The 24,593-nt window shown below is 36.9% G+C and overlaps 1 protein-coding gene across 2 annotated transcripts in view; it reads left to right on the top strand.

Annotated features, from left to right (window-relative positions):
* LOC149166529 (magnesium transporter MRS2-3-like) overlaps positions 1-24,593 on the top strand; it is a 175,727-nt gene that overhangs the window by 93,135 nt on the left and 57,999 nt on the right. For both annotated transcript variants that reach the window (XM_089432655.1, XM_089432654.1), the window contains exon 3: positions 18,323-18,451. In XM_089432655.1, coding sequence (XP_089288781.1) covers positions 18,323-18,451 — 129 coding nt within the window. The remainder of the gene's footprint in view (positions 1-18,322; positions 18,452-24,593) is intronic.

The following is a 24,593-nucleotide window of genomic DNA, read 5'->3' as shown; positions in this document are numbered from 1 at the left end:
ATAAGTGAGGAAGTAAGGGTGGTGGACTAAAACAAATTTTGTTGTGGAAGGTGAATGTTGAGTCAGAGGAAAATTATTTACAACGGAGATTTCTTGGTTCCAAGCTAAGTTACTAGAAATGTCCCACCAAACCCCCGTAAACGCCATTTTGCGTGTCGGAAACAGAAACTCGTATGAAACTGCAAAGAAATGCCACTGATACGTTTCCAAGCCGTTTCGGTTTTTCAGAAATGACAAATCCTATTTCTGAAATGTTTCAGGCATTTTTAAAGGATTTTGGATCTGTTTACAGAAATTTGGATACGTATCCAGAAAAATTGTGATATGTATCCAAATTTTTGGAAACGGATCCATGTGTAAAAGTCTTTGTCGAGAACAAAAATTGTTTTAGTGGGTTTTTTGCTTGGGGAAAAGTTTATTTGCCGCCCTCATAACCTATTCATGCCATTTGTGTGTTGGAGGACCCTGGAGGTTGTCGCTGCTTGGAGGAGGTCCTCTCAGGTTTTTTTCTTGGTACAGGTTGGATATGTTGAGATTTGAGAAAGATTGTGTGTTGAATAAAAACAATGGATTTTGTAATCACATCAAACTTCAAAGCTATGCATTTTTAAGGGGATATCCATGAAATGTATATGGAAACATTGATGCTCAAGGACAAAAAGAGGCTTAACCTTTACAAAGCATGATTGAGAAGCTACCTTCAAGTTGAGAGTAGCCCACAAACTAAACCCCCAAATAGGTTTAAGTAGTTCTAATCTCAATAAGCTCCCCTCTCAAGAAGAAATAGAATTTCAAGAGAATAATTTCTACTACTCAGTTTCCACTTAATTTAATTGTAGTTTGTATGCATGAAAATTTAGTCACAAAAAGAGTTGAATCCAATAGATTTGAGTATCCCTGGTTTACAGTCTTGTATAGGAAGATTGCTACAGAAACAAAAAATTATTAATGTTTAGTTAACGAGTTTAATGGTTTCCATTTAGGCCCACCTCAACTTGTTAAAATATTGGAGTAGATTGATGCCTAATGTAATCCTGTTAAAGACCAAGGATTTATTCTCTGACTGTGAGATCTAGACAACACTAAACCAAATACCAAATTTTGATAGATAGTCAAAACACTAAACTTTTTGAAAAGCTACTGATAACTTAAAAAAAACATGATTGTAAATGTAACATAACATGAATTGCAAACAAAAAATGGTCAGATCTTAATCATTCTTTAGGTCTTGATATATTTTTCAAACCCTTTCAAGCTTTAAGCAATAAGGTTCCTTTGGTTAAATCTGTTTTACTTTTAAAGTTTTATGGTTCTGACACTCAGACCACAGTCTCATTGCCTCTTGTTGTCTTTAGTCAACATGGCACTCAATGCACACTGCATGAAAACAGTCTAAGTTTGATTATGTATTTTTAAATATAGAATTGAGATTCTAAAAGATGAATGATAATATGAAATTTTATTTTGTCATAATATATATATATGATGTTTCCTTGTCGTATCGTATCCATATTTTTTGAAAATTTGCTGTATTCATTTCAAACCCCGTATCTATATGTGTTCCCGTATCATTTTTGTGCAACTTATTGTTCTTCGTGCTTTTAGGTCTTCTAGGTCTTTCTAGGATAAAGAATAATATTGGTCATGTGTCATAGTCCCATTTGGACTCATTGTAATGGAGAAAAATATTTATTTTATCATGTAAAAGCCATGGATAAGCCCAAGACCAAGTCGGCCCAAGAGCAAGGACAAGTCGGCTTAAGGGAGGGTTATTCGACCCTCAAGAAAGGCTGTAAATAGAAGGGAACTCGACCTCATTTGGACACACAACACAAGCTAGTTCGATTTGCGATAGTGAAGGAGAAGAAGAGTAGCTAGAGGACGAAGGAGAGGAGAAAAAGCCGAAGTTTGTCAAAGATTATCTTTCTCCCTATGTCGCTAGGGTTTGTGTAACTGCCAGTTGCAAGAGGATGAAATTATGGGGCAGTTGCTGGGGGCCGAAATTGCAGGGCCAAAATTTTGTTGCTAGGGCCGAAGTTGCAGTAGTTGGATTGCAGTATGGAAGTTCTGGAAACTATTAGGAAGCATATATTGCAGTATGGAAGTTCTGGAAACTGTTAGGAAGCATACAATGAAGACAAGAATGATGTCTCTATCTCTTCCTCTCAACTAGGGAGGATCTACTCACTCCTATAAAAGAATATACGCAAGTTCCTTAGGAACTTGCCCAAGCTCCTTGTTAACTAGGGACTTGTCTTCAACAACAACTATTTTCTCTTTGGTGGAGATCACAGTACTACCAACTGCTTGTAAAGCTCCTCCTTTCGTCATCATGTCATGAATTTCAACTTCATGATGGAGCCTTCTTCATCATAACTTCTTTGTAGGGCATAAACCATCTTCTATATCACTTTCTCTTCAACGAATCATAGTGTTGAACCAATAGTCATGTCATCCTTTTCTTCATTAGAAAGTGATCTTATAGTTCACATTTGGCTTTCCTTCATACAACTGCCTCTACCAAGTCATGTTTCTTTCAGGATTTTTCATCCGTTCTCATGAGTACTAGTTGTAGGTGACATCTACAACTCTCTTTCGGTAGCCTTGTTTCAACCCAACTTGATGCTCTAAAAAATCAAAATAAACATCAAACCAAAGTTACCTCTTTATCATGGCCTTTGTCATGACAAGCTTCTAGCAACATCAACATCCAAAACATGTATGAATCCATCTCCAAGACATTCATTACCAAGGTTCTCCCTTTCCAGGATACATATCAGGGTCTTCATACCTTCTACATGGAGATGACATAGCTAATCCTTGTCTTATAGATGCATTTTCCTATGAACTCTTCCTTCATTTTCTTCACATATTGCTTTCCTCAGGATCTTCTTTACATGGTTCTTTCAACATAGGAACCATGATTGTCAACCACCTCATATTCTTCATGAGGTCATATTACATTGATTCCATTTGTCAATATGTATAAGAGTTCAAGTCATATTGTCTACATGTCTACATGCATCTTTTTAATGGAAGAGATTCTTCTTCTTCAATCATGCTCATGAGATAGAGCATTCAACCATTCTTTCTGCAACTATATGATGAAATGACTTTATCTATCTATTACCAAATGTATATGTACCTCTTCCTTCATGTGGTCATCTAGGCTTCCTTTGGCAACTTCCTTTCCTTGCTTGAAGATGAAAGTACTTCAACCAACTTGACATGTTGCACACCTTGGTCATCATACATTACTAGTGGATCCCACAAGGTGGAATGTGGATTATTTGTGGGCCACTTGCTTTTTCTAAGTGGAGGATCTTGATGATCCTCATTTTGCAAATGCTTCCTTCTAATAATGATCAAGATCCTCATTTTGCAAATGTTTCCTTCTAATAACGATGATGCATGATGACCTCTTTATCTTCTATCTTACTAGATGACTTTGTCCAACCATATATACTGTCACTTTGGTTATCCTTATATGCTTCCAATGAAGATGTCATGAATTGCTCTCTTTCTATCATGATGAGTGCTTCAACCATGCTTCTATGGTGATGTCGTCTTAATCTTTGCTATAGTGCATCCTATCATACTTGTGATGCTTTCTATCATGATTACCATCTTCTATAACTAAGTTAAGGAGGTTATCTTAGTCATAATAAAGATCTTTCACTTCCTTCTCCTTTGATTTCTTCTTTTTTGATTCTTCTACTTCTTCTGTAACATGGGCTTCATTTCTTTCCTTTCTTTTCTTGTTCTTCTTCTTGAGTTTAGGACAATTCTTCTCAAAGTGCCCATATTCATTACATTCATAGCATTGGATCTTTGACATGTCAAGCTTCTTCTTTTTCTGAGGATCAAACTTTCCAAATTTCCGTTTCTTTCTAGCCATAGTTGCATATGCTTGAGCTTGTTCACTTGATCCATGTTGACCACTACGTGTCAACTACCCATAGCAGTACACCCCCTTGTTTCGCAAAAGGGATAGCGCTTGATCGACGTGTCTGTGCCATTAGACTATCATTTTCAGCTCGATCATATTATGTTGTAAACCCAATCTGCATGTGTAAATTGTAAATAATCTTAGCAGATCTGAGTCATGTATGTAAATTGCCTAGGCAAACCTAATTTTCTAGTGATAATCTACATTCCGGAAGGTTTTTTGTCTCACCGATCCATGATCAGCAGAGTTTTCCTTCAGCCTAACCCCAAAGCCGGAATGGATTTTATCATTAGAATCTTAGGGGAGTCCTATTGTGCTAAATCGAGTCTATGTAAAAGTGATTGGGAATAATCCTAACTATTTGGTTAGGTTATTGCAAATCGCTTGATCTGCTAGATTATATTTGTGTTGCAGAACTGGGTGGTCTATGAGGGTCTATGTCAAATGGGTTTTCCCCCCTTGAGATGTAAAAATGTAAAAATCATGATGTAAAGTGTCTTGAGGGTTAGAAAATGTTTTATCCCCTCATAAGTCCTAGGTCCTAGGTGTTTTTTTCCAAAGGCTAAGTTCGAAGGTCTAATAAAAATAATAAAAAATAATAAAATTAAAAAATTAAAAAATAATAAAAAAATAAAATAAAAAATAAATTAAAATAAAATTTAAAAATAAATTAAAAAATAAATAAAAATTTGAAGAATAAAATAAAATAATAAAATAATAATAAGTCAAAGTTTTGAGGAAATAAATGCAAAATTTTAATTTTTAATATATTAAAATGCATTTAAAATTTCGACGGATGAGATTAAAAGGGATTTTGATCCTCATTGACGGTCGAAATTAGTTTGACATGGATCACTCGAACTCGTTGTTGGGAAATTTTCCTTTAAACAGGGTGTCAGGGGTCATTTGAGATCATTCGATCTATGAGTCTTGTGCTAAAGAAAGCTCTCTTGTAGTCATTTTTTTGTGCAATAAAGAAAGACTTTGGGGTTGAAATCTTGCTGGTGTTACTGTTATGGAAATGTTGTAAGATGTTTTATTTCTGTGCAAGATTTTAATTTCAACCATTAATGATAGCTTTATGAAGAGTGATTTTAAACACAGGTATCTTGTTAGTCGCTAGGGTTTGAATGGTAGTTAAATTTCTGAATATGATGGCAGGTATCTCCATTACATTTGGATTTTAGTATCGTTTTCTCCTTCTTCGTTAATGGTTGAACTAAGCTGTGCAGGAAATCCTTTTTGAGATTACCAGGTGTTCGGGGAAGTTCTCGGCTGAACCAGCCAACTCCCTGATTGCATTTTTTGAAGAGCCCATCTAGTTTTGATCCTGGGCTTATCATTTGAATTTTTCTTATGAATGCATGAAGAGTTTTCTGAAGCATCTCATAGCAAATTTAAGATTCTGAAAATATTTCTGTGGCATATTGACTAATCTGGCTAGTTAGAGCCTCCAAACTTTGAATATTGTAATTATTTAGCTGGTTCTAGGGTTTCTAGTTTTATTTCTCGCACATTTAATTTCTGGGTGTTAGGTTTTTGTTATTGTAGGTTGCAGGTCGGAAGAAAACATTTTGTCCGAAGCCAGATCTATGCCCTGGAGGGTAAGATCTGGCCACAGAACCAGTTTCTGTAGGTGTACAGTTCTGCTGCTCAAGGTTTCATTGTGATACAGGAAAATTTTTCGAAATTTTTTTAGGGAGGTTGTGCGATTGCTGTTCACCATTCTCTCCACGCCTCATTTGCTCTGCCTGTCTGCGTAATTCCTTCTTCCATCTATGCTGCCATTGATTAACGCTCAACGATTTGTCACGCAGCTATCCCATTTCTGTTGCTCTCCCACACAGTCCATTCGCTGCCTTACGCCGCTATTTAAATTCCTCACGCGGTGACACGCTGTCTTCCCTATCCCAAGCTACCTTTGATTGCCTTCTTCAACGTGCCGCTCTAGCTTTGTCCATCCCTACGTTTTCTTCTTTCAAACCTGTAGCTTTTCTCTAAGCAAAAAACAAAACAAAAAAAAACACACACGCTGTCTTTCTCATCTGCGTAGCAACACTCAAAACCGCAGTCCCTTCACTCACCTGCAGCCATATCTGCACTTGCAATCCATTGCTGCGTCTTCCGCCGTCAAGCACGCTAAACCTCGAACCCTTCCGTCGAACTCACCTGCATGAGTGGTCAGTTCTTTTATTTCGGTTTGTATTTTAACGAGTTAGGGTCAGTACATATGTAATTTTTTAGGATTTCATTCGATGTTCTCTTTCTTATTTTTTGTATGTGTTTCGTATGGCAAGGATTAGCATAGTTTATTTTTTTTAGATGCGTTGTTTTAGTTTTATTTAGCATGAATATAATTTTTAACTTAGGATTTCAACAACAAAAATAAAAATTTCGATTTTGGATTTCTTTTTATGTTTATTTGATTTGTATATAGCTGGGTTAGCTTAGGTTTTAGTTCTTTGCTTTAGGTATTTTTTAAGTTTAGATTTGTTTTGATTTTGATTTTAAAATAAATCAAAAAAATCATAAAAATTAAAAATTAAAAAATCGTAAAAATAAAAGGCATATAGGTTAATCTTTAGGATTTGATTTATTTTTGATTAGATTTTCATTTAATCTTCAATAAAAATAAAAAATTCATTAAAAAAATATAAAAAAAGGGGGCATAAAAAGTTGATTTTTTATTTTTATTTTTATTATCCACTGGAAAAATCACAATCTTTCATTATATGATGAAAAATTACGTATAGTATATGCTGTTTAGCATATGCGTTTTGTATCAGTATGTCCATATATATCGACAAATCCATTCCTGTGAATGGCCATGTCAAAAACCAAAAAAACATCACGTAGGATGACGCTGTATAGTGTTCATATAAACATATTTACCAGTGTTCCACGGGGACGCGTCCCCAGGGTCGGGTGCGCGCACCCCTCGCACCCCACGCACCCGGGACGGGGAGTCTCTTGGGGGTGTGTTTCCCCACGCACCCTTTTTGGGGAGTCTCGGGGAGATGCAAGGGGGTGCGTTTCCCCAATGTGGGAGTCTAGACTCCCCAAGACTCCCCAAAAAGGGTGCTTCTGGGCATCCCCCTTCAGTGTGGGAGTCTAGACTCCCCAAAAAAGGTGCGCCTGGGCGTCCCCCTTTAAATTTGTCTAATAAGACTTAAAAATTAAAAAATCAAAACCATTAATTTTTATTTTTTTAAACTACAATTAAAACTAAATAACTAAAACTTAAAAGTCTAAAAAAAAAATTAAAATTAAAACTAAATAACTAAAACTTAAAAGCCTAAACCGTAAAGTTAAAAGCTCATTTCATTTCAACCCAAAGTCATTTCCATTTCACTCTTAACTATTTTTGAGTTTGAACTTTGAAACTTTGAATTATATAAATTTAGTGTTCAAACTTTGAAAATATACTAGTATGTTTTGCTTTCAATTTAGATTCTAGAATGATGAATGATGAATTTAGTTTTTAAATCAATGTAGATTGTAGAATGATGAACCATTGAATGATGAATGATATCGATCAATGTATTTGAATATTTTATTATTGATTTTTATTTTTGTTTTTCGAATCTCATGGTATGTATGAATAATAATTAATTCAATAATGAGACCTGTCACTTGAGTATGTCATATGAATGATGTATGTATCAAAATGAATGATGAGGATGGATGAATGATTCAAATTTCAATTGTCTATTTAATATTTTTATGCTTTCATTATTGAACAGTGAACAATGAATATGAACTTGAATTATATATATATATATATATATATATATATATACCTCGACGACTCCCCGCACCCCCGAAATTTCCCTAAAATTTGAGGGTACTCCCACACGTCCCCCTGTGCATCTCCCCGCACCCGCGTCTCCCCGCACCGGAGTCTTGGTGGAACATTGATATTTACACCTCGCAGGGTGTTGTGCATAAATAAAAAACTAAGTTATCTACATCATCATATATGGCCGGTAGTTCTGCAAAAATTTAGAAACCATCCACCTGATGGTAAATTTGATCTATATAAGGCTTGTGATAGTACTAGTACTGTGTGGTACCCCTCTGTTCGTGGATTATCCACTGCCCTCTTGGGAGGTGCGTGGCTTCCTTGGATAGTTCGTCGGCACTGTGGTTATGTTCCCTGTAGATATGACGAACAAGGATGGTATTAAAAAGATATTTTAAATGCATCACTTCATCCAGAATATTTAAGAGTGTGTGTGTGTGACATCTAGTATTTCTGTTGATCCAATTGATAATAATATTTGAGTCACCAAAGATCTGGATATCTCTGTAGTCATGATTTAAATCAAAATGTAATAGATGTCGCAGAGTTATCAGTTCTACGAAATTATTCGTGCCATCGCCTAGCCCCATCTTGACTTTGTAGTAATGCTGTTGTGAGAGGTAGAGAATGAAACCCCCCCCCCCCCCCCCCCCACATCCGTGTTGCTGAGCAGCACCATCGAAAAAGGCCCACGGATTGGAGTAGTCTATAGGATCAGGAGCAGTGGGTTTGCGCGGACGAGGAGGGGAATATTCAGAAGTTCGTGATAGGATGCAAGATTTTCGCTATAATGGGCTGCCATCTGGTTGTGCCATTTTCGAAGGTCATTTTATTTCTAGCCAACCATATAGCCCAACAAATGATCAGAGGTAGGCATGGTAAGTTTGTTCCTGCATGAGCTCTGTTCCAGGCTTCCCAAGCTGCTGATATACTGTCTCCTTCCCATGCTCCCGTGAACCTGATCTCAGCAACCACGTCTTTCCAGATTTGCTTTGTAGTGTTACAGGTGAGGAACAGATGCTCGGTTGATTCGTTGCTCTGTTTGCAAAGTATGCACCAATGAGGACCATACATGGATCTGTGCATAAACGAATCCCCTGTTGGTACCTTATTCCGAAGGATACACCAAAAAAATAGTCTGGTCCGAGGAGGTGATTTCAATTGCCAAATGTGCTTCCACCATTTTAGAATGTTTTCAGGTTGTTTTTCTTGAAGCAGGCACAGGTAGCCTTCCTTAGGGGAATAGTAACCAGATTCAGCCTTACTCCACTTGAGCTCATCTGGTCCTTCCTTTATGCGAATATGTGATTCACTCAATGCATTTGTAAATTCATTCCAGATGTGGTGCCAGTGGGGGGGCAAGTTTAGCTGCGTAGCAGATTTCCAAGCTTGAGAAAAAACTAAGGAATGCTCATGATCCACTATATTTGCAATAACAGTAATATTTTGTTGGTTAAGTAGAAGGGTGAGCTCTCTTGGGAGATAACATCTACCCCCTTCCCCAGTCCATGGGTCTAGCCCAATGCGAGCACTGGTTCCAGCGTTTATTCTCCAAGCAAGGTGACTGCGGATGAGAGGGAGTGAACACAATAGAGCTTTCCAAACCGAGGATATGCCTGTCCTATTCCAACCATTTTGTTCAGATTTTCATTTAATCTATAAAAAAAATAAAAAAAATATATTTAAAAATAAAAAAACTTTTGAAAAAAAGACTAATTAAAAATTGAAAATTCCTTTTGATGTCTTTTTTCTGTTGTGGGATTAATATTTGTCATTTTTATATAGTTAAATGTGCTTAAGTTTTATCTGAAGATTAGCTATCTGAAAGTGATGAATCATTTTATGAACTGGTTAGCATTTGAATTTCATGGTTGAGTAATGAATTTTGATCTTTTGAAATTTATTTGCTAAGAACATTGTGCATCAATTGAATATTTTGCATCTGGTGAAATTAATCACTGCTTGGATTATATAATGCTCGTGACATGTTTGATATTTTGTAAATATTTTTAAGCAATCATTAAATTACTTCATAAGCAGCATCAATTAATAAATTACTTGGTTTTCATTAATTCCATAAGGCACTGGTCTTAAGCATTTAAAGATCTAATCAAATTCTAAAATCGATCAAGTGCTTGTTTCCCCTGCTGTGTCTCCCAACCCAACTGGTTCCCAATTGGTCTTCCTTTTTTCCCATAGGGTCTACCCCCCTTAGCCTGCTTCAAGGAGATGGCTTAAACGGAGGGATTGGGGATTAGGGTGACAACCCTCGGTTTGAGCGTTGTCACACTGCCTGGACAATCTGTGCGACAACAATCCAACATCTCTGTTTGCCTTCAACCTAGTTTCTTCAATCTTACATAATGACCAAAGTTCACTAAATGGAGTGGCTTCCTTCTTTCCATGGATACCTTATACAAAGTTGACACATTCATCAGGTAGTGCATTGAGCACAACGATGGTCATTTCTTTATCAGACATTATTTCTCCTAATTCTTGTAGTTGATCTCTTATTTGAGATACCCTCATAAGGTATGAGGCTACCCCTTCTTCCTTAGATACCTTCATCTTGTATAATTCGGTTCTCAATGATATAACTTCTCCTGCAGTGCTTACGGAAAACAATTCTACCAACTTTTCATAGATATCTTTTGATTTCTCCAACTTTGCTACATAAGGGATGAGGGAATCCTTGATTGATTCTATGAGGATTCTTTGAGCCCTTATTTCCCCTTTCATATACTTCGATAGTGCTTGAGCTTGATCTTGAGATGGTTTGGAGATTGAACCCTTAACATATTCAATAACTTCATTCTCTACGAGGATCAAATCTATCCTCTTCTTCCATGCAAGAAAATTCGATGACCCAACCAGTTTGTTGCTCTCCCTGTAGAATGAAGTCATGTTGATAGTAGATTCAAACATAAATATAAAGATACTTACTTGTCAAGTGAAGATGGTCCTAGATGTTGATATCTTCAACTTGATGCCTTCTTGATGATGTTGATTATTGAAGATGCCCTCTTGATGATGATTTCTTCCTTCAAAATATAGTGTTTTTTCTTCAATGTGAGAGAGATGGCCTTGATTCGTTTGCTGATGAGGTGCTCTTTTGGATGATGATTTGTAGAATGTGTGAGCTTCCCAAGAATACTTCAAGTATAGAGTCCTTCTTTGAATGAGCTAGAGTTTTTGAGGTCTTCTTCTTCTTCCTTATGATGAGATGGGTAGTCCTCTTTGATGTTCCTTCTTTTGCTCGGCCCTTATGTATCCTTCTTCAATTAATGATCTTCAAGCTACCTCTTCTTGTCTTGTCAACTTAGCTCTGATACCATGTTGAGAAATCTAGGAGCAACTTAATTAGATGATTTCTCTAACCTTGATAACTGCATGTGATGGATTTTTACTTAATTTGATTAGCTTCTTCTTTCACTTGATTGTTATTGTGTTTTCCATCATCAAACAACTACCAAACAATGAAGAACAATGAGACAAAGGGACACGAGATGTAGGCTATAAGGCAGGGCCAAAACCTCTCCTCTTGAGAGGAAAACCCACAAGAATTCTTATCTTCTTATAGAACTTCAAATGACAATTCCAAGACCTAAGATCCTTGTCAAAGACCCCTCCATGACCAAGTCAACCTTTCTTCTTAATGAGCTTTCCTTACACAGCTTCCAAGTTCCAACAACAAACTTCGACCTTGCAATAACTTCTCTAGCATCTTCGATCCAAGCAATTTATCCAACAACTTTGATCCTAGCAACTTCGATCCCAACAAATTTTCCAACAACTTTGATCCCAACAACTTTTCCAACAACTTTGACCCCAACAACTTTTCTTGCAACTTCGACCCCAACAACTTTTCCTGCAACTTCGACCCCAACAACTTTGACCTAGCAGTTTTAGAATTTTGTTGCACATGAGAGAGAGAGAAATCCAAAAACTTCGACTCTAGCTTCCCTCTTGAACGTCGCTTTCTTTAGGACTTCTTCCTTTTTAAGATCAAACTTCTTCTCTTCCTTCTTTGTATGTCTTGGATGTGTGTAAGGCAGGGCCAAAACCTCTCCTCTTGAGAGGAAAACCCACAAGAATTCTTATCTTCTTATAGAACTTCAAATGACAATTCCAAGACCTAAGATCCTTGTCAAAGACCCCTCCAAGACCAAGTCAACCTTTCTCCTCAATGAGCTTTCCTTACACAGCTTCCAAGTTCCAACAACAAACTTCGACCTTGCAATAACTTCTCTAGCATCTTCGATCCAAGCAATTTATCCAACAACTTTGATCCTAGCAACTTCGATCCCAACAAATTTTCCAACAACTTTGATCCCAACAACTTTTCCAACAACTTTGACCCCAACAACTTTTCTTGCAACTTCGACCCCAACAACTTTTCCTGCAACTTCGACCCCAACAACTTTGACCTAGCAGTTTTAGAATTTTGTTGCACATGAGAGAGAGAGAAATCCAAAAACTTCGACTCTAGCTTCCCTCTTGAACGTCGCTTTCTTTAGGACTTCTTCCTTTTTAAGATCAAACTTCTTCTCTTCCTTCTTTGTATGTCTTGGATGTGTGTGTCCTTCAAATGAGGTTGAATGCCTCTTATATATAGGCTTTTCAGGGGTACGAATTGCCTCCATGAGGCCGACTTGTTGCAGCTAGGTTGACATGTCTTGGAGGGTCTTTTATGACTCAAATAAATTTCTTTTACATAATACAAGATGCCCAAAGGGGTCTTACATAGTACAATGACTTAGTTGACACCTGGACTTTATGACAAATCCCTAGAAGCACACAATGGGTGTTTGACCTATAAATAAAATGACCTTGAGCATGAAACCCATGCTTCAAATAATAATAATAAAATTTATTTTTCTCTTTTCATCAAATACATAAAATCATGATTACAATAGACATTATGAAGACTGAACCTAGTTACACATTTCAACAAGTGGCTGACTTGGGTCTTGTAGGGTTTATTGGCTTGGGTCTTTGGGTCTTGGAAGTCTCTTTTGCAAGCAGATTCTAAAGAATAAGAAAAGCATTTTCCAGGTTTTCCCCTTGGAGGGGTTTTACCTTGGCTTGGAGCCTATATCTTGTGTACTTTGTCTGTTGGTGATCTTCTTGTTTTGGTAATTGCTTGATGAACATAATCAAAGAAGTAAATAGAAGAACATGTAACATCACAAGAAATTATCAAGCTAAGGAAAATAAGTAATAATCATCAAGTCTCCATATTTTCCAAAAATCGCTAACCCTGAAATTCGCATTGGCTACACTGGCAAGCTTGCTACGACCTACTGCTGCTAGAAATCAAGGACTCCTTTCCTGCAACTAGAAAACTGGGAACTTTCTGAGAATTTTTGGAAATTCCCTCTCTATGTACTTTTCTTTTCCTGCCTTGTGTTGATTTGTTGTTTCAAAACCCTTGCTACAAATATTTTGTGCTAGATCTGCTCTGCGAATTAACTGATTTATTCACTGGAAACCCTCTCCAACACACCTACTTCCTGCTGCTACTGCTCCTGAGACAAATAGAACTTTTCCTCCACCCTGGATCTGAATATCGAATTTCTGCCTCTAGCTGGCTTGTGCAAATTTGAAAATTCGTTCTTCGAATATCCCTCTAAATCTGCACAAATCTTACTTCCTTCGCCTAAAGCCTCTAATCTAATCTTTTTTGCTCTAATACCATGTGAAAATTTCTTGAAGTGCAGTAGCTAGATATAATTCTCCTAACTTTAAAAGTTTATTTGTCTTCCGTTAAATTACTATTAACGACAAATAGCGAATAATTCACTATGCAATTCTTCACAAATAAATCGCTGTGGAAATATAAAACAGGAACTGGGAAATAGATGCGCACACACATTAAAATGACACCGTTGTTTTTGGACAATTGTCACTGGGAAAATCCTGAAGGCAAAACCAGTGCAACATATGAGGGTTTTATTATTATGCAACAATTTGAGAAGATTATTACAACTGGTTGCCCAATTGGCAAACCTCTGGCAATTTACTAGCAAAATATACTGGAGGCACTCTTGTCTCCTCTGCAACTGATCTGGCCTCTCTCTGGGCAACTCACACACCTATTTGGAATTTGCACGTCCTCTAGAAATGTGCACTGTTGCTCAGAAAAAATTTCGCACAACCCTCGAACTACCTCCAATTGGGATATCTAGCCTCCCTCTACGTCTGGAATGAATTCACTCTACCTTTTGGACACTAATTCGGCTTCCAACAACTAAAACGAATCTCTTCCGGCTACTCGAATTGGGGTTTTTGGCTAACTCGCATTGCATAAATCGATCTCTTTTGCTCCCCCTTTCCTACCTCTTGGACACTGGAAAACTGAGGAAAATTTTTGTCTGGACCTTTGCTCCCAAATCTCCGCTGCTACCTCTCTCCGATGCTCTTCCTTGACTCAAACTGCTACCTAACTAAATACTATGAATTGGGGAATCGCCATTGCCGTGCTCACCAACTGTAAGCTGTCTCCATCTCCAACCCCATCGACTTGCTTTTATAATCTCTTGTTGGAGCATCAACATGCAAGATCTAATCATGATCGATGGCTCAGATCATCTTAGACTCCATCAAGTCACCTTTCTGGAAGTCTCTAGGGAAAAATCAATTTCCTCAATTAATACCTATTAACTAATCAATTTTCCTAAGTTAGACTTAGGAATCTTTTACTTATTGATCATTTAATTTAATTGAGGGATTTCTAGGTGTTTTCTCTCGAAACCTTTTCTAGGTTTTGGAGATCTCGTGTTCCTTAGCCTCTTTGACAACTTAGAGACTAGAACACCTATCCGATGCTACCATATCCATAAAAAATAACAACCCAAGTCACAAGGCTAGCAAAGGTACCCACAAGACAACCACTTGGCAGATTATTAATTTAATTACCTGTTTTCTAATGTTGGACTTAGGAAAAATTAAAAAGGCCAATGTCAAAATATAATTAGATCTCAACCCTTCATGAAGATTTAATATCAACCATTGGAGGTGATGGTGGGCCCAGGTCGACTTATAAGAGGAAATAGGGTGCAAAAGTGACTAGTTCAATTCACATAGAGTGTGTCTTGGCTCAACAAGAGGGAGTTAGGGTTTCAGCAGACAGCAAGCATGATCAGCGACCAAGAGGGAGAGAGAGGTGGACAAACAGCTCTATCTCAGCTCAAGTTTAGTGTGGACGTACAATGTGTAGCAGTCTGCAGGAAAAGGATGTACTGCACGGCCTTACAATTCGTACCATTGTGTGCAGCCGTACATCAGCACAAGTGCGCAGGGGGTGGTTCGATTTTGCTTGGGAGCTGTTCAGAGGGTTTTGCTGTAAAAGGGAAGTGTTCCCTTGCTGTAGTAATTTCTGAAGATTATTTTTTTGCTGAGCTAATAGAAAACAAACACAGTTTGCAGGTTTTCCCTGGAGTTGGGGTTTCTTGGGTATATCCAGTGTCTTATGTGTTGAATGTGTTTATCTTCAGCTTTATTTATTTCCACTGTGCATGCTATAGTTAGAAAACAAAGCGTATTTGTGATTTAACTTTCAGAACAGTAGTTTAGTTGTTTTCTAGTTGCATACTTGGAAAATCATAAATCAATTGCTGGGTTTTAATGAAATCTATCATGATGTAGCATTGGATATATTGTACATCCTATATATTAGTTTTGTTTTCATATTTATTTGGCAATGCATTTAAAATTTGATGTTGTCATTGCTTTAGATGTTTAAAAAATTCAAAAAATGTATATTTTTGTATTAAAAGAAATTGCCAATATTTTGCAATATTTTGCTTCTCTGAATGCTGGGAGTTGTTTTTACTGACATGATGTCAGCAACATTGTCACAAACATGTTTATAATTACAAAGTTAAAACATAAAAATGGATTCCTTAGGGGTTATTTAGAATGTCCAAACGGCTGTTCAAAGGCATTATGTCAAATTGTTAGAGGCTTCTCCAGGATGTGGCATGATTTTTATTTGAATTTTCTGTTAGGTCATTTTCTGGCAAATAGGATGAGCTAGACGTTTGGTGAGTAACTTAATATGCAAAATTTGAGGTGTCCAGTGATATGCTTGATTAAATAATCCCTTGTCAGTTTTTAAATGAAATGTACTTTCAAATAGGGCAGTGGATACTAATCTTTAATCGTGAAGAATTCCTTGGAATCCCACTGGACTGCTCTTCATTTAATTTGTTTTGTTTGGAAGATTTTCAATGTAGATTTAATATGTACTATTTGAAATATCGTACAATGATGAGAGCAGGGACTCTCCATTCATGCACGTTTCCCTTGACATACTGGCATCAGTAAGAGATGACTAATATTTTGTTTTTAGAAATAAAAAATGCAACAGAAATTTGTCAACCCTTGATGAACGTTTACATTGCTTTTGTTTTGAGGATGTGATAGTAATTTTTTTTGCTTTTTAGAATGTAATTTAAGCCCATTTTATTGTATTCTTAGGAGTCTATGGCAGGACAGATAATATATAGTTGATAATAAATACAAAGCCTTGGAGGTGTGTACATTTTAGAATTGCATTTTTTTATTCATCTCCAACTATTGTCATCGATTTTCAGTTTGATGTCTTTCTTTCCGTAAGTTGCTCCTTCTATCAAGTGCTATCTTTGCCAAAGTGGTTGATTTTTGGGAAATAACTCCATGAAAAAGGTATCAATAATCATTCCTTGCAGTGAGTATATGAGTTATAGATTAAATCTGCAACCCCTTTCCAAATCATGTTGTTTTAGCAATGGGAAAGCATCCAATGGAGGACTTATTATTTTTGTAGAATGTATGGAATGTCAACATCCCATTTCATTGTCTACATATGAGTTGTGATAGGATTAATATGATGAATTATCAGTCTGAGACTATCGATTGCTGTTTTAGTCACATAAGAGACAACTGGCAAGAGGCAAAAGTGTATAATAAAGGTGCTTTATTAATGCAGGGTCATGTTTAAAAAGTATCGAATACATATTTATTCATGAAGATATTCGCACTAGGCAACCAATTCCACTTGAGTAAGCAACATACATGTGTGCCAACACGGTATGCATATTTATTTGAGAATTGATAATACTTTAAGATTCTCTCACTTAAATATTTTAATATATTATTTGGTGCCCCTGGTTAATAAAAAATACAAAAACACTAACATTGATGCCCCCCACACAAACTTTTATCTAACTTTTGATTATGGATATCTTGTACAAACAACTTTTCAACAAAATTTCTTCTGGTCTCAGTTGAAACCTCTCTCTTAGTCGAGGCAGTTGTCAAGTCACATTGTTGATTCAGTTGTTGAGATGACTTATGGATGTCAATGTCGACATGTATCTTGGGTCTACTTACTATGTTATTGTCTACTCGGGATCAGTTATGGACTGTACTCTCCCGTGACATTTATGTGTTATGCCGTTTTCAGTCTGTAGCAGGTACAATTTATTTATGGCTCCAGTTTGTGGCATTGTGCCATGTTACAATACTGACCATGTTTTGGTACTTTCTACGATTTGTGACAAAGTAGGTCACACAGCCAATGCAAAGTAAATATTTTGGCATCTTACAGAGAAAGTAATTATTGTTGCATACTGTCTGGGAAAGTGTGTTCAGCATTTCAATCATCTTATAGGTTATACCTGTATATACATATGATATGGACACTCTTAGCTTTCATCCCTAAATACATGCATACCAAACATCATGGATTTGTTACAAATTCTACTGATGATTTCAAACACAGGGCTTATACAATGAGCCATCAACTGTGTTATGCCCCTAGGATTTAGTGCATGTAATAATTGTGTACATAATTGGAAACAAGTACTACCAAAAAGTTTATGCAACAGAGAATCAATAGTATAAACAGCAGATTATGATCATGAAGCTCAAGAAATATGTATCAGAATGAAGTACTTTTTCCCAGTCATAGAAGTTGCCTTGTGGCTATGTTAGCTATGAATGCTCCCTCAAAGCATACCATTTGTTTTTAGTGCATGTTTGTATATATGGAAACAGACATGTAATTTTCTTAGTTTTTTACTGAGATTTCCTCTATTTGCATTTGTCTGCATCTTATTGTATCACAACTATGGCTCTTGCATGCGTCTTAGTTGTATATGATGGTTGTATGCACATGCATGTACATAGCTCATCAAAGAAATCAATTTCCATATTTTCTTGGTTGCAATAAATAAGTTTTCCACAAGAAAATTTCAGACATTACCTTGACAGAAAGCATTATTTATTTAGAAAAAGGCTTGGCTATATGGCATTAAACAAGTCCAAGCTTGCTAGTTTTGAGGTAGAGGTTTATTGGATCAATGATTATAATGCTACCATGTGATCAATCATTTCAGATGGATTTAGGTATCACATATAAAGGCTATTGTAATGTGACTGACATTTCTTTTCTGATAAGTGAAATTTGGGTTTTCGATGTTGAACACTATTTTTATCATTTAAGTGGCAGATTCTTTTATACAAGGTATTTGTTGTATTGGTATTTCTCATAGTCTAAGAGCTATGTTTTAACTTGTGTATCTCAGACTGCTGTTCTAGAGGAAGAGGCATATCCAGCACTGGATGAGTTGACATCGAAAATCAGTACTCTCAATCTTGAAAGAGTTAGACAGATCAAAAGTCGTTTGGTTGCAATATCTGGTCGTGTTCAAAAGGTCAGTTTATTGGACTGCTGAATCTTTTATATGTAGATTTGAAGAGTCCAAAGTGCATGTAAGAACCATACTTGCTAGGAGATGTGGGCACTGGTACTCCATTTTTGAAATCTAGGTATGTGGAGACATGGGCATGCAGTACATGAAATGAAATGTGAATTATAAAAGTTCAAAAAATAGAAATTTAAATTTCAAAATTATAGATTTTAAAATTATAAAATGAAGAACAGTGACATTGAACAATTGTCTATATCATAATATCTTGCATCAATTAAAGATATTTATGTGCAACAAGAGTCTAGACTATAGTCTTTTGTGAAGATAATATGAGCCACAAATCATCAAATTTTAAATGCTTCAACTTTACAATGAAAAATTAGCTCTAACCCAATAAATACATCATTCTCTTTGTGTTAACATGCTCTGTACATTTTCTAAGTCCTTTGTCAACATACTCTTCGAGAAATCATTTCCCTCCAGCTTTGTTGTGGTTCATTTGTGATGGGAGGTAGCTTAGTGAGGCCATCACATTGCCACATAAATGCTGTTTGTTATTAATAGTTATTGCTAGAGGAATATCTCCAATGTTGGGTGCTTGATTCATTCACATGAAGCTAATTTTATTACATTAGATGACTCTTGGTATCATATTCCAAGATCTATTGGCTTTTCATATTCAACTATTGGCTCACATCACTACTATTTACAATTATATACAATGACACAAAAATCACATTGGATTATGTGTCCAACATTCCCCCTTAAGTCGAAAGTGTGTTTGTGAGCCTAAACATCTTTTTGAATTTTTCAAAATTTTCTTTTCTGAGTGCTTTGGTGAAGATGTCCACAATTTGTTCATTTGTGAAACAATGTCTCAAATGAATATCTTGGCCTCTACATAATATTGAATCAAATGATACTTTGTGTTGATATGCTTGGTGAGATCATGGAATCTGGGATTCTTGGCCAACTTGATTGCAGAACTATTGTCAACCAGAATAGGAGTAGAATTTACTTGTTTCTGTTGCAGATATATAAGTATTTTCTTTAGCCACACAATCTCCTTAATTGCTTCTACAACTGCCACATTTTCTGCCTTTGTTGTGGAGTTTGCGGGAACTGATTGTTTTCATGACCTTCGGGAGACAATTGGTGATCTAAGACTCATGAGATAGTTTGAAGTCGACATTCCATTCCCTTTGTTCCCACCCAAGATATATTCAGAATATCTAATCAAGCTGAAGTCATACACCTATCAATATTTGAGTCCAAAGTCTTAAGTTCCCTTTACATATTTTATAACTCTTTTTGTAGCAAACCAATGCCCTTCACAAGATTTTTACATAAACCTAGAAAGAATCCCAACAACATATGAAATATCTGGTCTAGTGGTAGTAAGGTAGATGAGACTTACCACAAGCTGTCTGTATGTGGTTGCCTCTTCAAATTCATTACCTTATTTTCTTGAGCCACACAATACAACTGCCACATCCTCTGCCTTTGTTGTGGAATCTTCTGAAACTAATTTTTTGCATGACCTCCAGGAGATAGCTGCTGATCCAAGACTCATGAGATAGCTTGAAGCCAACATTCCATTCTCTTTGTACTTGCCAAAGTTTGAATCAGAATATACAATCAAGTGGAAGTCATCCACCTATGAATATTTGAGTCCAAAGTCTTGAGTACCCCTTGAGTATTTTAGAACTTTTTTGCAGCAGACCAATGCCCTTCACAAGGTTTTTGCATAAACCTTGAAAGAATCCCAACGACAAATGACATATCTAGTTTGGTGGTAGTAAGGTAGATGAAACTTTCCATAAGTTGTCTATACTGGGTTGCATCCTCAAATTTATTCCCTTATTTTTATGAGCTTCAAATTTTGTTCCATTTGGAATTTGGAGTGGAAAGAGGGCTGCATTCAACCATTCCAAACCTGTGAAACAATTCTTCAATGTACTTCCTTTATGAGATGAATATGTACTTTGAATGTTGAGTCACTTCAGTGTCTAAGTAGTAGTGAAGATGTCCCAAATCTGTCATCCCAAAGTTCTCCTTCAATTCCTTTTTTTTGGATGCAATATAGCTCTCATTGTTTCTTATCATCAACAAATCATCTACATACACTACAAGATATACAAAAGTTTTTCCAACTTTCTTGACAAACAAAGTTGCATCATCAAGATTAAAGTGTTTAAAATTCAATTTCAGAAGATGCTTAGTTAACTTTTCATACTAGGCTCGCAGTCCCTGTTTTAGGCCATATAAAGTTTTGATGGGTTTGCATACTCTCTGTTCTTGTCCCATTACAACAAAACATTTCACCTGAGACATGAATACATTCTTTTTCAAGTCTCTGTTCAAGAGAGAAGTCTTCGCATTCACTTGATGAACTTTCCATCCATTCTAAGTTGCTAAGCAAAAGAGAGTTTTGATGGTGGCCCATTTTGCTATGGGGGAAAAGTCTCCTTAGAATCAACACCTCCTTTCTATGCAAATCCTTTTTCCACGAGCCTTGCTTTGTACTTGTCAAATGAGCGATATGATTTGTACCTTTTCTTGTAGACTGTTAAAATTGGAAACTAGGGCCAAACTCCATGTGGATCACCTCATTTATGGCTTCTGATATTTTTCCTAGATTCCTCTCATTGAAAGGTGTAGGATTGATCTAAAGATCATCCGATTCCGATAAGTATTTATGGAGATATGAATTTATTTTGATTATGGACAAATTGTTAAGGTCGGCCAACAAACTTATGCAGGCTCAGAAGCCCAACAGTCATGTCTATTCAACCTCAACGTTTGCATATAAATACAAGGAGCATTCTCCTCATTTGGATAATTCAATTCACTCATCTTCTTTTTCTCTCCCCTACGCATAAAAGGAGCCTCTCTCTCTCTCACACGTGTGGCTGAAAGGAAGACGTCCTAGGGCAAAGAAGACACAGAAAGAAGGATGCTAGGGAAACAGGGCATCTCTTTGACCAGCGTTGACCAAGCATTGACCTTCCAGAAGTGCGGATTGGGTGTGGTTGCCTCTCCTAGGCAGGCCACATTTTTTGGCATGAAAATCGAGGTGATCTGACCTCTAGTTTGACTGGTATTGACTGCCCTAGTTTAAGGCTACAGTTGACTTCAAAAATCTGCAAATTGACTGAACTTTTGGGGCTGTTCAAGGGCTGTTTCTTCAGGCTGTTCGAAGACAAGTTGACCAGAAATTGACCAAGTATTTTAGAGGTCAATTTCAGCTAGTTTGACCAAGTTTGACTTTTGTGATCTAGGGTTTGCTGCTGCTGATATAAAATTACAAAATTTAGATTGCTATTTCTCTCTGTTAAACTATTGAAGATAAAAGAAGATTTGATCAAAGGGTTTCTCCACATTGGGGTTTGTCCCTGGCTAGCCGCCACATCTTGTGTCTCGTCTTGGCTTGTTTTCTGTTGATCATTTAATATTCTATCTGCACTTTGCTTAATGTACATGCGATTGCTAATCTATGGCCAATAAGAAGAAAAAAAAGTAAACTGCTCTAAGCATAGAACATACCATAATTTAACATGGTATCAGAGCTGAGGTGAAGACAAAGCCCAAGAAAGAGCAAGAGCAAGAGCAATCACCGAAGAGAAGGTTGGCAAGGCTATCTTAAAAAAATCATGGGGTCCTCAACACACTTCCCTGCTGAAGACAAACTCCGTGAGAAGTCTGACTATCACGGATGGAAGACGTCTCTCGATCTAACATTAGAAGAACAGGAAGTGTTGGACCATATGAGAGGCGGAATTGTTGAGCCTCCACCAAATGCATCCACTGCTGCTAGGAACAAATGGACCAAGGGAGAAGTCAAAGCAAGGAAGATCATCTGGGACTCTGTCGACAAGTGCTTGGTGGCCTATATTTCCAAGCTGAACACCTCCAAGGAAATTTACGATAGACTAGTGAGTTTATTTAAAGTTAATGATGCAAATCAAGTCTTGTTTCTTAGAAATAAGCTGAAGGAAATTAAGAAGGGAAAAGATGAGAGTATGCAAGCATATTTATTAAGGATCATCCTATCTATTGGGGAAGTAATTCCTGACAGGGAAATGACACTCACAACTCTTGGAGGACTGCCATCTGAATGGTATATATTCAGGACTACTCTTCTCAACAATAAAAAAATTCCTGGATTTGAGGAATTAATGGCCAGATGCATTCAAGAAGAAATGAGGATGGAAGAGCAAGAAATGACCATACTTAAAGGTCATCCCTTTGGCTTTTCTTCTCATACTAAAAGAAGAAACAATTCCGGGGCTAAATTCAAAGGAAACGCTGGACCTAAGTGTGGAAGAAAAGGACGATGTTACAATTGCAATAAAACGGGTCACTATGCAAGGGAGTGCCCTGACAAAAGGGACTTACACCGGGACGATGATCAAAATCCCTCTCAAGGCAATCAAAGGAATGGCAGGTCAAACGACAGAGGTAAAAGAAGTGCTGGAAATCAAGGAAGAGGAAAACCATTCAAGAAGGCAAGAAATTCCAGGTATGAATCTAACATTGTTAACAATAAGCAAGATGAATATTATCTACCAGTTGCTCCATCTACTACTGCTCCCTTGGACTCGCTGGGAAATTGGCTTATTGATAGTGTTGCCTCAAGGCACTTCACTGGTTACAAAGAAGCTCTCTATAATCTGATAGCGAACGAAACCAACCTGGAAATTGTTATTAGAGATAATTCAAAATATCCCGTGAAAGGCGTAGGAAATGTCACTCTTCAATTGAATCAGGGTAATACCATTCACTTACAAGATGTATTATATGTACCTGATCTAAAAAAGAGCCTGGTGTCCATTTTGGCAATGGAAGACAAAGGCTACAAGGTGGCCTTCAACGATGGCAAGGTACGTGTATGGAAAAAGAACTTTAAAGATGCTTTTACTCTTGGGTTTCAAGTTGATTCATTATATTAGGTCGGTGGAAGTCTGCTGGGTGTCATGTCTTGTGACACATCTTTTCAGTCTGAACGATGGCATCAGAGGTTTGATCACCTTTATTATAAAGCTCTACTCGATGTAAGAAAAATGATGACCGGGATGCCCAGGTTCAGATTAGAGCTAGAAGGTGTATGTCCAGGATGTCCCGAAGGGAAGCTCAAAAGGGGACCATTCCCCTCAAGCCAAAGCAAGACCTCCGATATATTGCAGTTGGTTCACTCAGAAATTTCTGGTATGATGCCTGTGAACTCCTTAGGAGGATATTTATATTACCTCACTTTTACAGATGATTATTCTCGCAAGACTTGGATATACTTCTTGAAAAAGAAGGATGAAGTGTTCTTTTGGTTTCGACACTTCAAAGCCTCAATCGAGAATCAAACCGAAAATAAGTTCAAGACTTTAAGGACTGATAATGGGACTGAATATTGTTAAAATTGGCAACTAGGGCCAAACTCCATGTGGGTCAACTTATTTATGGCAGCTGATATTTTTATTGGATCCCTCTCGTCGAGAGGTGTAGGATTGATCCAAAGATTATCCGATTTCGATAAGTATTTATGGAGATATGAATTTATTTTGATTATGTAATTATTATCAAGCTGACTAGCTCTTACATAGGCTCAAGAAGCCCAAACATCATGTCTATTCAACCTATACGTTTTTGGTATAAATAGAAGAGGATTTGATGTCATTTGGACAGAATTCTTGAGTGATCTCCTCCTCTCCACGTCTTGGGTTTTTGGAGAAGGAGTGAGACACCAAGAGAAACACATGCTGGCCCAAAGATGATGTCCTACCAACGCAGTCATGAAAACCTATCACGCAAATCATGGAGACACATAAAACGCAGCTAATGGAGGAAGTCTCAACGCTGTCCAAACAAGGAGGTTCTATACACAGAGTTCAATTCCTAGAGTTGTTAATCTATACGCAGTTATGAAGCCACAGTAATATAAGGAATACATTGTATGTAGACAGTCATATATATTATGGGACGCAATCATATTCATGATGTATGGAACACAGATATATATATACGCTTCACGTTGTAGAACGCAGTCATATAGACAGTCATATACGTACACTGTATACAGTCATATATATTATGGGACACAATCATATTCATGATCAAAGGTAAACGCAGTCATGGTTATATATACGCTAGG

This window comes from Pinus tabuliformis, chromosome 5_1 (assembly GCF_031772625.1).
Source record: "Pinus tabuliformis cultivar Carrire ecotype Pingquan chromosome 5_1, CPIR1, whole genome shotgun sequence".
NCBI lineage: Eukaryota > Viridiplantae > Streptophyta > Pinopsida > Pinales > Pinaceae > Pinus > Pinus tabuliformis.
The sequence above is the reverse complement of the archived record's forward strand: the minus strand, read 5'-3'. Positions and strand labels throughout refer to the sequence as shown.